This window comes from Schistocerca piceifrons, chromosome 7, assembly GCF_021461385.2.
Source record: "Schistocerca piceifrons isolate TAMUIC-IGC-003096 chromosome 7, iqSchPice1.1, whole genome shotgun sequence".
In the NCBI taxonomy this organism is placed as follows: domain Eukaryota; kingdom Metazoa; phylum Arthropoda; class Insecta; order Orthoptera; family Acrididae; genus Schistocerca; species Schistocerca piceifrons.
In genome coordinates, this window is record NC_060144.1 from 581,886,377 (window position 1) to 581,907,032 (window position 20,656).

The 20,656-nt window shown below is 43.3% G+C and overlaps 1 protein-coding gene across 2 annotated transcripts in view; it reads right to left on the bottom strand.

Annotated features, from left to right (window-relative positions):
- Positions 1-20,656, bottom strand: part of LOC124804838 (A-kinase anchor protein 17A-like) — a 134,433-nt gene that overhangs the window by 38,496 nt on the left and 75,281 nt on the right. For both annotated transcript variants that reach the window (XM_047265187.1, XM_047265188.1), the window contains exon 3: positions 15,267-15,450. In XM_047265187.1, coding sequence (XP_047121143.1) covers positions 15,267-15,450 — 184 coding nt within the window. The remainder of the gene's footprint in view (positions 1-15,266; positions 15,451-20,656) is intronic.

Consider the following 20,656-nt stretch of genomic DNA (forward strand, 5'->3'; position numbering starts at 1 on the left):
AGCCTTTGTGCAATCGCAGCTGGACTGTGGGTGCACAGTGCATGAATCAGTGACACTTTCTTACCTGAAGATCATTTATGCTTTTTTCTGTGCTACGGCTGGTGAACCATCACTTACCATCTGGCAAAAACTCCTCATGGTGTGTCAGGCGTATATGTTTCTTGCTACTCCCACTTCCGCAGCATACCATACTGTTGTTTTTACAGCTACGGAATACCTCTTTACCAATTTTTCATGGGCAACGAGGCCCTTTGGGATCTTCACAAAGTGTGTGATCGAGTGCCTTGATGTGAGGCTTGTACAGGCAGAAATGCGGGATTTAACTGACTGCCACACTAGTTACTGCAGAGGCCCATAGTAATTTTAGATGTAGTGCAGTACAGGAGAGATTGTGCTCCTGTTATGTTTTTAATGTGATATTTTTCAACATTTTAAATGAGCACCACAACTATGTGTAGTTGCATTCACAGATCGGTCTAAGTAGAGACATTCCATTGACTTCTTTGTTGTTTTCCCTGATTGTGGCATTAGGATTCAGTTGCCTACAGGCTTCAATGTCTTCAATGTTGAATCATCTGTGATCTTGAAGACACTGGAGCAGATGGTATGTGCCGTACCTGCTAAATTCCTCATCTGTTCCGACTCCCTGAATACTCTCCTCGAATACTCCATAGACCAAATGTTTTTTCCATACTCTTCAGTGTCTGCAACGCGTGTATCTGACCTATACAACAGTCCAGGCTATCCAGGATGCCATTCTCCACTTATAAAGACTGGGGAAGGAAGTGTTTTTCTGCTTGGTGCCATGGCACATGGGTACTGCATTGAACAAAACAGCAGATGTAGCAGCCAAGGAGGCAGGTCACAATCCTCAGATAGTTCAGCCTGGCATCCCCCTCACCTTGTCACCTCAATGTCGAGTTAAAGAGTCGTACAGTGATGGGAAGAAGAGCGCCTGGCAGTGACATACAATAAGCTACAGACAATAAAGCCCACAACGTGGTTGTGTAGTACCTCCATTGAGCCATGCAGGCAGGATAATGTCCTCCTTATTCATCTTTGCACAGGCCACAGCTCTATGATGCATAGCTTTTTTCTCCAGCAAGAGTATCCTCCAATGTGTGGAGTCTGTAGTGTACACATCACTGTGTGTCATATTTTAATTGACTACATTCTATTTTTAGACCAGAGGGCAGTAGCAGATTGCCAGACAGATCGGTCCTCTATTTTAAGCAACATTCAAACAAATATGGTTACTGTTCTAAGGTTTTGTGATATGTCCAACTTGTTTACGAGGAGACATTCTTCATTTGTTAACGGGGTGACAAGCTCACCCTTGTTTCTTGTAAGTGGCCAGTGAATCACTTTTTCCTGTGCTGTCAATATATTTTCCCCCAAGCTGTAAAACTTATCAATCCTTTGAATGGTAAAGGTTTTATGCACCAGCGTAGAACTTCTCAGCAGTTCTAAGTAACGAAACACAGCAAAAAGCAACACTTTTTGGAAATAGCTTTGATGTGTGGCAACATGTTCACTGCATATTCTTGTATTTCAAAATTATAAATACAAATTCCACGAAATACATAATGGTGGCTTCCAAAGCATTGAAATCGAGATTGCGATGCACTTTTGTCAGCCAATCATAGCTCATGTCACACATTCTCACCAGCGAATGACAGAAGAAGTTCAGAGGATAGGACACAAGATGTAGTCAGCCAATAGCATCATTACTGTTAAGTAGCATGAACACACAAATAGGAAAAGTCAATGATTGAAACTAATATACACACAGTATAGCCACAAGAAAAGCTAAGCTTTCAAGTATAATATTGGTCTCTTTTAGCATGTGTTAGCTTTAAGACACATCGAACACAAATGGGCCAGTAAAATATTAAATAAGTGCTAAGTTTTGAATGAATCAAACACTTCGTGATTTAAGAAATTCATTGTACATTTTCCTGTGACCTGTTAGAAATGTAAACAGTTGTGACATCACACTCATTGAAAGCAGTTTGTTGTTACAAAGTATTGCACAGTCTTCGTCCTGACGCCTTTGACACATTTTGCTGTTGGTAAATGCTTGTTTGTGCTCTGTATTTTGTTGTTCTACGTGGCACATTTTCTTTGCAACTAAGTTTTATTTTGGTGTTACTCCCTCATTTATATTTATTGCTGCAGTATTGTTTTGCAGTTGTGGGCTAAAGTAAAATTCTTTGTCAGAGTATTAGTTATTACCAGTCACAATTACAAAAATTTAACTCAAAAACAATGAAAAATTCCCAAAATTCCAAATAATTCCTGCATTTTCCCAGATTTTCCATTTGTCCTGGGGCATATGCACCCTGTGATAGCTCCTCTGTTGTTTTACTTATATTTTAATACCAGGCTAGCACCTTTCACCACTTATTTGTATGGGTCAACGCAAGAGAGGTGGGAGTGAGTGAGTGTCATTTTGTAGGTTTAAATCTTGCTGCTCAGTGCTCATAAACGCCTCCAAACAAATACTAACTCACAAACACAATTTGGTGGTGGACTTTCAGACAGGTGAACAAATGGTTGGTACTTATACACATATAAATAGCTGTGCAATGATTGCAGCAGAGCTAGTATATGACATGGCTGCTTTCACAAGCAGTCCAGCCTCTGATGGTGCAGGATAAGCCTGTGACAGGACTGGAAGTATGTGGTCAGATCTTGTACTGGGTCTTCAATAATGATGTGAGCACTGTGCCAAAGGGTTGGGATTCAGAGTGGCGTAAAGATGGACTATTTTGTTGAGAAGATTAGATGGGCAACAGAACACCACTTTAGGAGGTAGGGGATGGATCTTGAGTAGGACAACTCTTATTTCAGGGCATGATGATACATAATCAAAGCCATAATGAAGGACGTATTTCAGCTGTTCCAGTCCATGCTGGTATTGTGTGACAAAGGAGGTACACCTTTGTAGCTGGTTCTTGGTGTTGTTGGCAGGATTGGGCGAGTCTATGGGAATGGCATGGGAAATCTGTTTGTGGACTAGGTCTGTCTGTGAAGGCTATTATGAGACCTACAGCATATTGGACAAGGGAGTTCTTGTCACCATAGAAAAGCCGTTAGGTGTGAGAAGGATGGCAGTTATCGAAATGCAGACACTGTTGGAGGCTGATGGATGTGATGTGGACAAGAATGTAGGTGGAGCCATCAGAGAATAGAAAGCCAGTGTTCAGAAGGTGGCGTGCTGGACTGATGAGGACCAGGTGAAGCAGCAGGAGAGAATGTGTTGATGTTGTGAAAGAATGAGGAAAGGGTGTCTTGGCCCTGAAACCAGGTCATGAAGAAATCATCAATGAATCTGAACCAGGGCAGGGGTTTGGACTTTTGGAAGGCTAGGAAGGTTTTCCAAAGATGGTCCATAAAAAGTTTGGCATAAGCGGGAGACATGAGGGTGCTCATGGCTGTGCAGCGAATTTCTTTCTATACCTTCCCTTCAAAGGAAAAGCAGCTGTGTGTTAGGATAAAGTTAGTAAGATGTATGAAGAATGAAGCAGTGAGTTTGGAGGCTGCAAGAGCTAACATTCCATAGTAGCAAGACCATGCACATGAGGTTGGTTGTCATACAGGGAAGTGGCATCAACTGTGATGAGTGCAGATTCAGGAGGTACAGTGATGGGGGTGGTAGAGAGTCAGTGAAGGAATTGATTGGTATCTTTGATTTGGGAAGCTAGACGTCATGCAATTGATTGGTGTTGGTGAATGAGAGCTGAAATTCTTTCAGTGGAGGCACAATAACCAGCTACAATGGGGTGTCCAGGATTTATGGGTTTGTGGAGTTTGGGGGACAGGTAGAAGGTTGGTGTGCAGGGTGTCATAGAGGTGAGGGGAGAAATGGATTCAAGGGAGAGATTCTGGGAAGGCTTTAAGCAGTGGCTGGAGTTTAATTTGGACTTCCAGGGTGGGAGTACTTTGGGAGAGTTTACAGATGGAGGCATCATACAATTGGTAGAGGCCTTCAGTCAGGTAGTCACTGTGATTCATAATCACAATGGTGGAACCAACCACCGACAGTATCTGCATTTCGGCAGCTTCCATCTCTTCCACACCAAAAAAATCCCTCCCATACAGTCTGGCCACCTGTAAATGGTGTATCTGCAGGGACTAGAACTCAAATGCTGAGGATCTCACAAAGGCCTTCATGGATGGGCACTATCTCCAAGATCTAGTCCACAAACAGATTTCCTGTGCCATATCCCCACATACTCCCAATCCTCCCACCACCCCCAAGAACCAGCTACAAAGAAGCATCCTCTTAAACACCCAGTACTAACCCGGGCTGAAACAACTGAACCACATCCTTTTCCAGGACTATGATTATCTATCGTGCCCTGAAATAAGGAACATCCTACACAAGATCCTTCCCACCCCTCCTAAAGTGGTGTCCCAGCCTCCACAAAAACCCAGTCCATCCCTTTATAGCAACGAAAATAATCAATATTTAACAATATGATGTAACTGGATAAATAAGAAATCTACTCACCAAGCACAGTAGAACACATGCATAAAAGAAGGTAATACTTATTCAAGTTTTCCGAGCCAGTGGCTACTTATTCCTGCAGAAGGGTTGAAGGGGAATGAAGAGGGGTGGAGGGAAAGGATTGGAGAGATTTACGAAAAGGGATGGTCTTCAGAAAAGTCACCCAGAACTGCAGGTCAAAGTACTTGCCACACAGCATGCGAAGGAAGGACTGTATCCATCATATCCCTGTGGGAGGTCGAGTGCAAGGCCCATCCAACACACCCACCCAACACATTACTCGAGTCTTACCACAGGCTTATCCTACATCATGACAGGCAGGACCACTTGTGAAAGTAGCCATGTCATGTACCAGCACCGCTGTAATCATTGCACAGCTTTTTATATTGGTATGAGTACCAACCAGCTGCCCACCTGGATGAACCGCCATGAACGGCCACTGTCAAACTGGCGAAGAGCAAAGTGGAGCACCCTGTAGCACAACATGCAGCTGAACATAACATGCTTGATTTCAATGGCTGCTTCACAGCCTGGGCCAACTGCATCCTCCCATTCACCAGCAGCATTTCTGAACAGAATAGATGGGAGTTATCCTTACAACACATTCTTCATTCCCAAAATCATCATGCCCTCAATCTGTGGTAACCTACTGTCCCCACACCCTCCACCTAGTAGTTTCCACCCCTTCTGTCTTATAACCTCCTCCCATTTCAGATGCTCTCACCCTCATTGTAGGTCACTCTCTGCTAACTCACCCAGCAGTCTCTTCCCTTTCTCTGCTCCTCTCATTTTCCAGTCCCTGTTTCCCCATCCCCGTGTCTCCCCCCACAGTCTCTCAATGCTGTGCCTGGCACCTTTACGATGAGAATCAATCTATCCTTTTCATAATATTGTTGATAAACTGCAGATGCCACACACTTTACTTGAATCAACTGACACTCGTGACAAACATTATATTTGTAACAGAATGTCCCAAAATGTTTCGATATATCTTTTGTTTTTCAATTCTATCTGTCCGTTAAAAATGTAATTTGGTCCATTAGTACAACGTGAAAATATTCTACGAGATCTCTGCCTTATGTAAAATAATAATACTATTTTCAACTTTATCCACTGCATGCTTTCTTTACTCAAGTGAACAGAAAATGTTGACAGTTTGCTGTCGTAGGTATTACAATGTTCTTTGTACCGTGTACATACTTTTCTACTGCTTTGTTCAATTTCACACACTCTAAGGAACAAGAAAACAGCATGAGGAAATTATTCGAATGGGACAGAAATCAGCAGATGTTATGTACATGTACAGACATATAAATAATTACAATTTTGGCAAAATGTATGATCTATTCAAGGGAAAGAGCTTCACAAATTGAGCAAGTCAATTATATTTGGTTCAACTCTGGCCCTTATCCAAGCAGTTATTAGGTTTGACACTGATTGACAGAGTAGTTGGATGTCCTCCTGAAGGATACCATGCCAAATTCTGTCCAACTGGCATGTTAGATCATCAAAATTGAGCTGGGTGGAGAACCTGCCCATAAACCTCCAAACATTCTCAACTAGGGAAAGATCCAGTGACCTAGTTAGCCAAGGTATGGTTTGGAAAGCACAAAAACAAGAAATAGAAACTCTCACTGTGTTGAGTGGGCATTATCCTGCTGAAATATAAGCCCAGGATGGCTTGCCACAAAGGGTAACAAAATGGGGTGTATAATATCATTGACAGATCACTGTTCCGGAGGGATGATGTAAATGACAGTCAAAGGAGCCCTGCTATGAAAAGAAATGGCATCTCAGATCATCATTCCTGATTGTTGGGCCTTATAATGGGTGACGGTCACTGTTGCCTGGAGCATCTCCAGATCCATCTTTGGCCTAGAATCTCACTGACTAGAGAATTGTCTTCTGTGATGAGTCCTACTTTGAACTGAGCCCTGATGACCAGCAAAAACGAGTCTGGAAATGCCCTGGACAGTGATGGGGTACCAATCTGACTATCACGCGCCATATGGCCTGACAACCAAGAGTTATAGTCTGGGGTGCCATTTCATTTCATAGTAGGAGCCCTTTGGTTGTCATCCATGGGACCCTTACAGCATCGGTAAGTCAACGATATTCAGCACCCGTTTTGTTGCCCTTCATTGCAAGCCATCCTGGGCATATGTTTCAGCAAGATAATGCCTGTCCGCACACAGCAAAAGTTTCTACTGTTAGTCTTCGTACTTGCTAAACCCTACGTTGGCCAGCAAGGTCACAGAATTTCTCCCCGATTGTGAACATTTGGAGCATTGTGGGAAGGGCACACCAGTCAGCTAGGGACTTTGACAATCTTATGTGCCACTGGACAGAATTTGGCACAATATATCCCAGGATTGGTTGGTAGGTTGGTTTGTGGGGGTTGAAGGGACCAGACTACAAAGGCATTGTTCCACGACCATGAAAACCCACAAGGAAAAAAGACAAGCAACGGAGGTAACAAAGGACGACACAGAACAAGAAAGACACAGACAAAGATCAGAAAACAAGGAATTAAAAGTACATACAGTTGTACAGTGGTTGGCCAACCATGGAAACAAAAAAGAAAAGACCAACCACCATGAGACACACTAAAAACCTCAATCTAAAACTGTAGGCCAAAGGCCAGACTCAACACACAAAAGAGACAAACCCTCAAATTGAGCGATAAAAGCCCCTTCTCGAATAAAACTCGAAACTAAGCCTGCCATGGCAGTGTCATCCGTTATAAGAGCAGGGAGCGTATCAGGCAGTGCAAACGTATCCTGAGCACAGTTGAAAGCAGACAGTCCAACAAAATGTGGACCACTGCCAATGCGGATTCGCAGCAACATAGAGGCACGGTCTTGCGGCGCAATAAATGACCGTGGGTCAGCCAGATGTGGTCAATGTGTAGCCGGCAGAGTACAATGGAGTTCTTGCAAGAGGCTCGTAAGGAGGAGCGCCACACACCAGTAGTCTCCTTGACAACCCGAAGTTTGCTAGGTGAGGGCAGGGTGCGCCATTCATCAGTCAAGGTACCAAGTACCTTCTGCCACAAAACTGACTGGAGGTCACACTCCAAAAGGCCAATCTCCAGGGCTGGTGCACTGACAGCCTGTTTGGCCAGCATGTCAACCCGTTCATTACCTGGGATGCCGTCATGACCCACATTGGCCGCAACGGGCAAGAGTATGGAGGGACTCATGGATAGCTATCACCAGACAAGAGCTCGTAAACTGCTCAGGGAGTCACTACAGATAATGAAGGACTCACCTGAGCAGGAGCAGATATACTCTAGGGCGCGAGAGATGGCTACCAGATCTGCAGTGAAAACACTACAGCCAGCTGGCAATGAGCATTGTTCAGAATGATCCCCAAGAGCAATAGCATAACCACATCGAACCGTCAGTATAGACCACGTCAGAGCCGTGAAATGTGGCAAGGATGGAAAGAAAGTGGTGGGGGAGGGCCTCGGGAGGGACCGAGTCCTTCGGGTCCTATGCCAAATCCAGCCAAAGACATGGGCGGGGCACACACCACGGGGGTATACGTAAATGGGCCTGGAAAAGAGGTGGGAGACAGACCAGGGCCACCATTCTGGAATACAGACAACCAAGTTGGGGAACAGGAGATGGTAATTTGGATGCCCGGGCAAGCTACAAACATGTGCAGCATAAGCGGCCAGTAGTTGTCGGCGCTGGTCTGCAATGGAGGGACACCAGCCTCCACAAGTATGCTGTTGATAGGGCTTGTGCGGAAAGTTCCAGTTGTGAGTTGGACCCCACAGTGACGTATGGGGTCAAGCAACTGCAACACAGAAGGCGATGCCGAACCATAAGCCAGGCTCCCATAATCAAGACAGGACTGGATCAAGGCCTGATACAGCCGTAGAAGGGTAGACCAATTGGCACCCCCAGCTGGTGTGACTTGAGCAACGAAGAGCGTTAAGATGGCACCAGCACATTTGTTTAAGCTGCCAAATATGAGGGAGCCAAGTCAACCAGGCATCAAAAAGCAATCCCAAAAAACGATGCGTCTCCACCACAGCAAGAGGTTCACCGTCAAGATAAAGCCATGGCTCAGGGTGAACAGTGCGACGCCGGCAGAAATGCATGACGAAAGTCTTGGTGGCCGAAAACTGGAAGCCACACGATATGGCCCAAGACTGCACCTTGCAGTTAGCACCCTGCAGCTGCCATTCAGCAACCGCAATGCCAGTGGAGCTATAGTACTGGCAAAAGCCATCGACATACAAAGAAGCTGATAAGGACATTCCCACAGCTGCAGCTAGCCCATTGATAGCAACTAAAAAGAGGTAGACACTCAAGACAGAGCCTTGCGGGACTCCATACTGCTGGACTCGGTAGGAACAAACTTGCATGCGGAAGAAACGAAGCGACAGAAAATTTTGAATAAAAATCGGGAGCAGGCCCCTCAGACACCATCCATGAGGCGTGGTGAGGATTTGGTGTCACCATGTGGTATCATATGCCTTCCGCATGTCGAGAAAGACAGCAACCAGATGCTGACGGTGGGCAAAGGTCGTACGGATGACAGACTCCAGGCAGACCAAATTATTGGTGGCAGAGTGGCCCTTATGGAACCCATCCTGAGATGAAGCCAGAAGGCCCTTAGACTTAAGTAACCAACTCAACCTCCGGCTCACCGTGTGTTCGAGCAACTTGCACAGAACATTGGTGAGGCTAATGGGGCAGTAGCTGTCCACCTCCAGTGGGTTCTTGCCAGGCTTCAACACTGGTATGATAATGCTTTCTCGCCACTGAGACGGGAACTTACCCTCAACCCAGATACGGTTGAAAAGGTATAGGAGGCGTCGCTGGCAGGCCACCGAGAGGTGTTTGAGCATCTGATCAGGAGCCATATCAGGGCAAGCAACGAGGGCACTTTGGAATTCCCACTCACTGAATGGAGCATTGTACAATTCAGGGTGGCCCATACAGAATGAAAGGCTCTGACATTCCAAACGCTCCTTCAGGGAGCGGAAGACCAGCGGGCAATTCTTAGAAGCAGAACTCTGAGCACAATCATGTTGGAGTCAGTACAGACTGCTCCATTCAGGGAAAGCCCTGGTATGCAGACAGGGGTGCGATAGCCATAGAGTCACCTAATCTTGGCCCAAACCTGCAATGGATGCCAATGGTGGAGTCATACCTTTCCCAGCACTCCTGCTTCCGATGGCGAATAAAGCATCGGGCTTGCACACGGAGCCGCTTAAAGGCAATGAGGTCTTCCAGTGCTGGTGCCGCTTATGACACTGGAGGGCCCACCTGCAATCTCTAATCGACTCAGCGATCTCTGGTGACCACCAAGGCACAGTGCTCCGCCGAGGGGACCCGGAAGAACAGGTAATTGCATATTCCACTGCAGAAAAGATGCTGGTGGTTATCGTGTGAACAACCGCATCAATGGCATCATGAGAAAGAGGCTCAATAGTGGCAATGGAGGTGAACAAGTCCCAGTCATCCTTATTCAAAGCCCATCTGGGGAGGCGCCCAGGAGAGTGACGCTGTGGCAGTGACAGAAAGATCGGAAAGTGGTCTTTAACACACAAGTCGTCATGCACACTCCATTGGACAAACAGTAGAAGGCCAGGGCTGCAGACCGAAAGGTCAATGACTGAGTACGTGCCATGCGCCACACTGAAATTTGTGGAGGCACCATCATTTAAAAGAGAAAGGTCAAGCTGTGCCAACACTTGCTCAACAACAATGCCTTGGCCTGTTACCACCAATCCACACAACAAACGGTTATGGGTGTTAAAGTCGCCCAGTAGCAGAAAAGGGGGTGGCAACTGGGCTATCAGCACAGCTAATACATGCTGCAGGACATCACCATCCAGTGGAAGATAGAGACTGCAGACAGCAACAGCCTGAGGCGTCCACACCCGTACAGCGACAGCCTCTACAGGTGTTTGAAGAGGGACACAATCACTTTAAAGAGAGTTAAGGATGCAGACACAGACTCCACCAGATACCCTCTCATAAGCTGCCAGATTTTTATAATAACCCCAATAGCCACAGAGGGCAGTGGTTCGCAACACCAGAAATTCAAGTTTCCTGGAGAGCAACGCAGAAGAAAGGGTGAAGGCTGATACATTGTTGCAGCTCAGCAAGGTGGTGGAAAAAAACGCTGCAATTCCACTGAAGAATGACATTGTCCTCGGCCAAAAAAGACGTGAAGGGACCGAGGAGGTAGATTACGCCACTGGATCATCTACAGCCACTGAAGGGGAGCCTGAAATGAGAACCATTGCGTCCGAGACAGAGGCAAATTTAGGTCGTCGGGGGATGCCAAAATCTGCAAATCATCCTCAGACGCAAAGCTGGTAGTAACAGGTGGCACAGAGGCTACCTGAACCTCTTTCTTCATGTCCAGCTTCTTCTCCCCCTCCTCCTCCTCCTCCTCCTCCTCCCCCTACTGTGCCTTACGAGCAATGTGGGAGGGAGTCTCGGGGACAGATGAAGAGCGGGACGTTCTGCAATCTCCCGCTTGTGGCTCCTTGAGCCACTGACTGATGTCAACTGTCACGCTGGAGGATGCCTTAGAAGGTAGACTTCCAAGGGACCATTTCCACGCGAGAGAAGCCAGAGGAGGCTGATGTAACTCCGGCGGAGGAGTGTGGTCCGACATCCCTGTCAATTTGGGGGCTTTGTTTCCCAATAGAGGTACATTGGGAGCACCAGAAAATGCAGTGTCCCCCATCACGGACAAGGGGGGGAGAGTCACGGCGGCCCTGAGGGCCCACTGGAGGATTAACAAACGCAGGGACAGCACTCATCAACGGGAGCAACAAAGTCGCAGTCGCAGATATGAGGTAGTCATTGGATTAGGATCAAGTCGTTTGTATTTCTTCTTTGCATCTTGATAGGTTAGCCTGTCCAGGGTTTTTATTTCCATAATTCGTCACTCCTTATGGAGAACAGGGCAGTTAGGTGAACAGGGGAAGTGGTGCTTCCCACAGTTGACACAAGTGGGAGGAGGCACACTTGGAAGCACCAGGGTGCAAAGGACAACCACAATCCCTGCATGTGGTGCTGGAAGTACAATGAGATGACATGTGACCAAACTTCCAACACTTGAAGCACCACACAGGGGTAGGGACGTACAGTTTCACGTCAAATGGTAAAACATCACCTTGACCCTTTCAGGCAACAAGTCACCCTCAAAGGCCAAGATGAAGGCACCGGTAGCAACCCTGTTGTCTTTGGGTCCCCTATGCATGCGCCAGACAAAGTGGACACCCCATTGCTCTAAGTTGGCACGTAGCTCCTCATCTGACTGCAAAAGAAGGTCACAATGGAAAACTGACCCTGGACCAAGTTAAAGCTTTTATGGAGAGTAATCGACATGGGGATATCACCCAGCTCGTCACAGGGGATCAATGCCCACGACTAGTCTGGGGGGCCGCTTGGATCAAAACTGCCCTATTGCTTATTTTAGACAAAGCCGCCACTTCCCCATACCTATCTTCAAGGTGGTCTATGAAAAACTGGGGCTTCATTGCCTGAAAGGTCTCTGCATCAGTACGGCAGCAAACTAGGTACTGAGGCGAATACGGCTCACGAGACCTCACGAGCAAGAACAAGGAACAAGGTAGACGTTTACTATCCGATTTCTTACTGAACTAAGCCATGGACCTTTCACACAATGAGTTATCCAGATATATTCTTTGTTTAGCTTTGAGTCCAGATACATGACACAATTTGGTTTTAAATTTCTGTAATTATTTTTTATTTAAGACAGTAACAAGAATTGTCTGAGATTTGTGCATTTTTGCTGTGCACTACTCACTTTAAAACTATATATCTTGAAACACATTCATCCCATGTTAATGAAATTTTAATATGTTGTAGACACATACATTGATGGTGTAAGTCCCAGGTTACAGGAATTACTAATAAAAAAGTTCTCATCATTTTTCTAAACCAACTGTTTTTCAGCCCATAATAAAAACATAACTGATAGTGTTGGTTAGTTTCAAAGCTCTATTTCGTGGTTATCAGAAACTATAACCACTGTGACCATACAGCATATACTGTTTTTAGGAATAACATTACTGAACAGTGGTTCTGTGTGCGCCGGAACATGCGGGAAGCCTGCAGTAGCCGTAGCCTACAGCGTCCACACGTCTGAGTCTGCTGCCCGCCGGCCAGGCGCACACTGTGTTTCCTCCCGTCAGCAGGTAGGGAGCCAGGACATGCGGCTCCTGTAGCCGCAAAAGGGTTAAAAACTGGCAGACATCCAATTTTAAATATACAAAATTTGGAACTGAGTCTGTCACATTACATACACCCTTCTGTCAGCTTCGTGTAAGGTAGCCTTGAAACATACTGCTGTATGATCATTAATTATTTTAAATGTTTTCTGTGATACCATTTACCTAAAATCAGGTAAGTTGTTTAGTATGGCTGGTTGTGCATCATGGTCAGAAAAGACATACACTACTGAATAAACAGTTGCAACTGATTAGGTGTTCACATAAAAATGTGTTATCTGTTGGTGAAGAGCTTTCCTGTGTACTTCTGGTGGGAAACCAACAACATAATTTAGGGTACAAGCATTGAGTAAATTTACCAAATCATATTTTTTACCTGAACCTTTCAGAAAATTAACACTAAAATCTACACCGACTATCATTTACTTTCTTTTGTCTGCTATATTGCTTGGATAATCCCTCTTTCAATTCCATGTTTCGCACTACATTAAAGGTTGAATAAAATAACTTTGTGACTGACAAATTGCAGCAGCTGGAAAGGGGTGACAGGGGAGGGGGAGGAATAATGACAATTACAGAGCTGCCAATGAGCAGCTAGCAATGATTGAAGATGCTCTGCACACAGCAAAAAATGTGGTGCTCAAGAAAGGACCTTAAGCAGCAGGCAGCTGGCACCTGCCACCTCACCGCCTACAATGGTTATCACGAAAGATGAGACATTGAGTTGTAGACAGGCACAACAAAAAGACTGCCTCAGCAGCCAGAAACAGTGCTAATGGATATGTGAGCTGTACTTGTGTGAACGTATGTGTGCTTTCTACTTTAGAAGAAGGCATTGTGGCCAAAAGCTCAGATGTATAGCAGTCTTGTTGTGCCTGTCTGCAATTAAACATCTCCTCTATATGATCAGTAGCAATCTATCCCACCACAGTATTGCTTATTCCACCCTGGATTTTCCAGTTATCACAAAGGTATTTTAATCAGAATATAATGAAATCTAATAGAAACTGTAGCACTGATGCATATGTTCCTTAGTATACTAACATAGCTTGAGTCGGTTCGGTTCGGTTGTTTGGGGAAGGAGACCAGACAGCGAGGTCATCGGTCTTATCGGATTAGGGAAGGATGTGGAAGGAAGTCGGGCGTGCCCTTTCAAAGGAACCATCCCGGTATTTGCCTGGAGCGATTTAGGGAAATCACGGAAAACCTAAATCAGGATGGCCGGACGCGGGATTCAACCGTCATCCTCCCAAATGCGAGTCCAGTGTCTAACCATTGCGCCACCTCGCTCGGTTAGCTTGAATCATTTCCTTCTTTTTAAAGGGGTGTTGCCAGAGATTTTATAGAATCTGCACCATAGACAAAGCAATAATTTGTAATTGCTGCTGAATCTTAAAATTCTGTTTGTCATTTACAAATAGTCTACTGTGCTGAATCCTATTTGTCCTTTGCCTGATTGAACTCCAATGTTATTTCTCTGTGGTTGGTGAGCTAATTTTGGTCTACAATACGAAGAGGAGACTGATGAGCCTGTACTTTTTTGTCTCCTTTATTGTACAACAGAACAATGAAAGCTCTGTTGTCGTCCACCACAGACCTTCCGTAAACTAATTTTAAGTTCCTTTTATAATGCTTTTCTTCCAGATTTAAACATTTTTATTGCAACTCCATCATCTTCAGTTGCCTTTCCTTCCTTCATAGAAAGGATGACTTAATACATCTCATACAGTACTACCTTCATATTGTCTGTGCTTACTTTATTCAGAATCCGTGTTTCTGATTCTCCTCTCAAATTGTATGAACTTTTAAAGAAATTTTTCCCTCTGCCATCTTAACTGATGATTTACAATGCCTGCCTATGCACATTTTCACATTCTGATAAGGAGGAAAAAGGAAATTCGTGCATAACATCCTGTCATTAGTGTCAGAGATCAAGTTTAAATTGGGGGAAAACTGAAAATGCAGTCACCTGCTTTCTCTTCAAAGGAACTACCTTAGAATTTGTCCTAAATTATCTAGTACAAACCATGGAAAACATAAATCTGGATAGGCAGGCAGATATTTGAATTTCCGTCCTCCTGAATGTGAATCCTAAGGCTGATCAGGATGCCACCTTATTCCACTGAATTAGGCAGTAAATGATCTTTATTGACAGTTGCAGGAATCGATAAATGTCTGTGAAAATTATTTACAAGGTGATGCAGGGATTTTAAGCAGAAGTGTGACAAAAAGCAAAGAATTGTTCTTCGATCAGGAAACTATCAACAGTGTTGGTTTCCCTATCTTATCTTTACACAGACCCGCTCCGTCTTTTGTAAGACTGAAGAACTCTTGGGTTTGAAAGCTATAGAACTGTTATCTTTTATATCATTTTGGTGCCATGTGGCATTTCCTATATGTGGTTTGATATAGTATTATTTTAGACTACTTTTTTCTGCAAAATAATCTTTTAAGACACCTTCACTACCTTCATTGTATTTACATGACTTTTTTAAAAAAGTATTAGCCAAATATTCATACCTTTATTCTTTCAAAAAGAGCACTCAAAAGCTGAAGACTTTCTACTTCTTGCTGCACTATTAAATGTTTTTGTTTCTCAGCTTCATCAATTTTTTGTTTCATGTCATCAGCTTTCACTTTCTGCAAGTCTGTTACTGCTCTCTCATATCTTCTTTCTTCGTCATGTTTCCAATTCTTCTTCTGTCTGGAGAAAGAAGTCAGGCGATTAAAGCATCAATAAGTCTATCAAAACTAGACATGATTGTCTTAATGGGAATTCCGTGATCGTTCATTAAATAAAAATATGGCGTTTCAGTCTTTGATTGCTATTCTTTATTTTCAGTGACGAGTTTCGGGCTAGCTGCCCATCTTCAGATCTGTTTGTCTAACAGATCAGAAGATGGGCAGCTGGCCCTAAACCGGTCACTTAAAATAAAGAATAGCGATCAAGGACTGAAACGCCATATTTTCATCAATAAGTCATTTAATAAAAAGATGTAGTATCTACTGTTTCAGTGTATGTAGTATCAACGGCAAATAACTCAAAGTAAATGGGCTCATAATTAAGAAAATAATGTGATTAAGAAATATTTTTTACATTAAGTCAATAACCAGCTGTAACTCAGAGTCTTGTTGATCACCCAGAAATTTTTACACTCCTGGGCACAAAATTTACTATTTTAGGAAACTTAGTCTCATCGTTACATTAATGTTTGATTAAATGATGTACATATATGATAAGACATTCATACATTTTCCACAAAGAATGTGTCCTTCTCTGTCTTGCATAATGAAATTCTGAAATCTATTTAAAATGTTTGTATTAATAACAGACAGGACTCCTCAGTGATTTTAAACTAAATTCAGTGTTCAATTTCATTAGATATATCATAATGATGTCAAATGAGTTGTATAAGAAGCATTTACCACTGAACTCTGATTACCATTTAGATTCTGAAGTAATCTAACTTAAAAGTATGAAGTGGATAACAATCAATCATTTGATAAAATATCTACTCACCAAGCAACAGCAGGAGAACACACAAACAAAAAGGTTTAACTTTCACAGGCTTTGAGAGAAAGTGGCTCCTTCTTCTGGCAGAAGAGTTGAAGGGGAAGGAAGAGGAGTGAAAGAAATGGATTGGAGAGATTTATCAGAGTTCAGTGGTAAATGCTTAGTGTAGAACTTATTCAACATTGTTGAATGAAACTGAACAGTGAATTTAGTTTAGAATCACTGGGGAATCCTGCCTCTTACTAATACATTATATTGCCATTAACTGATTATTTTCTTTGTCGTATCAATCATATGATATACAGTAAATATTCTACTTTCATTCTTAGTGCAGGACACATTTCCACACTCATCAAATTAGCAATAACAACATTAAGGAGGAGGAAACATAGAAAGTGTAGGCAAAAGAATGCTGATACTTTCATATTCCTGTGAGGTTGGTGAAACATCCAAATATGTGGATTCTTCCATATGCAAAATAGGGGTCCATTTTTGTAAGAATCATTGAGTCTGTTTTTGGTTTCTCTCTCTTTTTCTTTCATGTGGCTTTTTGTTTACTTAATCTCTGTTCTGTGACCCACTGTCTGTGACTTTTTCATTTACTGGCTTGTGTGAGGCCATGTGTCTGCTTTGTGTAGGGAGGAAGGTGCCTAGGTACCTTGGATGGTGTCCTCACCTCCATTGGTGCCAGACACACTCAAAGTGCTTCTAGCTGCAGCAGTGTGGAGGCATCTGCTAGTGCTATAGATCCGGGGGCAGAAATAGTTAGTGGCCTCTCGGTTCCACAGTGTAGCAGAATGATAAGAGGTTAAATGATAAGAGGCACTGAAAATATCTCATTGTTGGAGGAACTTAAGGTTTAACATAACATCTGTAAAACATAACTTTAACTTTCTTAGGTAATGTATTCCTTTCAAAACCGAGGATAAAAGTATTTGTGTCTATTCTGTTGTTCTTCAGATCTTTCTGGATTCGGTGAATGAAACGGATTCCTTTGTCTTGCTAGGATGACTCACAATTCATCAGCAGTCTGAATTATCAGATCTCGGTGGAATATAAAACTCTGAGTCATACTGAGATTTTTATGTGGACTGACAGCAACGGGAATGTCACCCACTTTGCCACATATCAGGATTGTTTGTGTTTGTGTAGCCACAGATGTTTTCACACAAGCAGAGATCCATTCTCATTTTTTTCCAATGTAACTACCTCACAAAACGTATCCTCAATATGTTCAACATTGTATAATGATTTTTTTACTGCAAAGAACTCCCCATCAGTCCAAGAGCATATTAAATATTGAAGGAATTTCTAAGGTCCATTTTTCTGTGCTTGTCACTTCATCCCTTGGAGAGGCTAGAGATGGAAACTCACTAAAGGTTTTCTCTCTGTTTATTGTTATGGGTTAATTGATTTGTTTCATCTGCAAAACATCTACCCTGATACCACCTATTCTGACAAAGAGCTCCCCTCAGACATGTCACCCAGTTGCAGCAAAGGCAGGACTGTCATTGCGGAAGTTCTGGCACCCTGAGAAGATGAGTAACTACTCCTTGGCAAACATGGAGAGGTAACAGCTCTACTATCAAAAGTACTATTCCTGTGTTTTCAGGGGGCTCTAACAAGAGTGAACATGATAACCTAACCATGATAGACTGGCTACAGCATTGGCTTATAAGTGCAATTTTGTGCTTACTTAGTTATTGGCATAGAGGACCTTCTGCATCATAGGTAAGCTAGAGCTATCTAAGGTATCCTTCCCCAACTGGTCCACACAGAAATACAGAAAAATGGAGGTCAAACCCAAAAACGAATCAAAACTTATTTCATCTGAAAAGTTTGATGAAAAGTAAAGAAGATAGATATAAATAAAAGGAAGAACAACCGAGGAAGGAGTCAGACCAACAGCTAGGACTGTGACCACTGGTTCAATCATATGAGAGATAAGGATAGTCTGAGATAGCTCACCAGACACATACTCACGAAACAGCTGCTAGCCCACTGAGAGGATCAAAACAATTGACACATGCATGTAGAACAATACATTGGGTACATGATTTGTGAGCTGGTATACCATGTCTGCCACATACACCCTTATCTTTACAAAGTATGGGGGGTTTGCCAACATCACTGACACTTCAACCAATGCATGGAATTGGGCATGTGTTGATAAACTTTCATGAGCATGAAGTCAGCTGCAATGTATTCTAGCAACTTTGGTACATGAACGGTAATGATCAAAAGCAGCTGTCTTTACTAGTTCTCGATTGCCATGGAACACTTTAAGTATGCAGGTTTGTCAGCTGATTATTGGACTGGAAAATGTTAACCACACAGAACATGCATCATTACTGTCAACATGACATTGAAAAGCTGGTGTTAGATGCAGTGCACAGATAGTCCTGCAAAGGTATGTTGATGCTGCCTGTAGCTCCTGTGGGACACTGCTTGGACCTCATTTTCATAATTTTATGGAGATCACATACATTTGAAATGATCATTTATTCAACTAGTGGGAAACACCTGTTCACTGGACACGAAATGGCCAAAGACTTTTTGGAAAAAAATTTTGATGGTTTTCAGTTAGTGAATACAAACAGACAGGTTTGGTAAGTCAAGGATGAAGACATGGAAAAAGAGGAAGAAAAATTGATAATGTCCTAGGTCGCTTGCAGAGAAATTTCTTGCACTGGGTATGTAGATATGAGAGATAAAGTGTGGACTGTATGACTAGAATTCTGAAGCAAAATTTCCTTATCTCCCATAAATGAATTAGCTGCTTAGGGCCAGTGTGCAGTGGGATTTGAAAACCAGCACTTTTTGGAGACTCATGTGTGAGCATCCAGGGCTCCACATAGTGATGTGGTAAAACTCAATAAGGGTCTGTATGCAGTCAAACATATATTGGTAACAACTATCATGAGCAGTCATGGGAAGCTATGACAATGCACCAACTGATTTTTATTTCCAATGACATAGTGACATTTCCATTTTGATCATGGGAGACATGTTATGAATTTAATGTAATCAAACAATGGAAAATACACACACACACACACACACACACACACACACACACACACACACACACACACACACGACTGCAGTCTCAGGCAACTGAAACCACACTACGAGCAGCAGCACCAGTGCATGGGGAGTGGCGTCCGGGAGAGGGGGGGCGGGGGTAAGGAGGAGGCTGGGATGGGTTGGGGAGGGGGAGGGATGTATGGTGGAGGTGGAGGTGGAGGTGGCGGACAGTGAAGTGCTGCAGGTTAGACGGAGGACGGGGGAGAGGTGGGGAGGGGGAGTAGTGGAAAAGGAGAGAAATAAAAAGACTGGGTATGATGGTGGAATGATGCTTGTGTAGTGCTGGAATGGGAACACAGAAGGGGCTGGGTGGATGAGGACAGTGACTACTGAAGGTTGAGGCCATTTAATGAAACATCAATGTTAACATACTATGTGCTTAAGTGTGATCAAATTACGGAGAACAACATTTCATTTACAGTGACACATATACATGAACACCTAATAAATGCCTTGTAAACACTGACTTGTCATTTTCTGCTTCTGTTGCATCTTAATGTTTCTGTTATTGGTTTATACACTGCAGGATTCAGGTCATAAGTAAATATAAGTTAATGGAAAATGAAACTATCAGCTTCCCAGCTAACATAGCCATCTGACAACACTACAGATAAATTTGCCACTACAGATCGGTCTGTCACCACAACCTAGATTAAACATTCACATTTGTTGGCTTTGCAACGCTCAAACAAATTGATACATTCCAACCTCTGGCTACGCTACAGATTAGTCTGTCATCACAACATAGATTCCACCTTTGACACAAAATAATTAATAATATTTCAATGTACTCAGCGCAAAGGTGCCATATATATCAATTAAAAACTTGAAATGAAGAAAGGGACATCCAACAATGTAACTCATTTCATTTCATTGCCCGAACCAAGATTTCAGATGGAATCATTAAAACATAAAGGATGAAAAGTGTTATGTCTAAAAGAGAATGAGAAGGAAGGGCCATCCACAAAATACAATAAATCTTTATGTTAGTAGCATGAAAATACGTCTAGTTCTCTCAGTCATTTTCTTGTTGTTTGCCATTGGCTGTCACATTCTATCGTCCCATTGGCTAGCTCAAACTGACACAGACATTCTTGGCCCACAGCTGCTCTCTATCATGAACAAGAGAAAGCACTTGGACAGTCCTTCCAAAAATTTAGTGTGGCACTGTTCATCAAGCTGAAAGAAGTACCCATTTCTGATACCAGTACCATACCGAACAAGCTTAGCTCACAGATTCTCTGCAATAAGGCTACGAGTTGCTGACTTCTATGGCTGAAGTGAGGGGACTCTTACCAACCAGTCTATC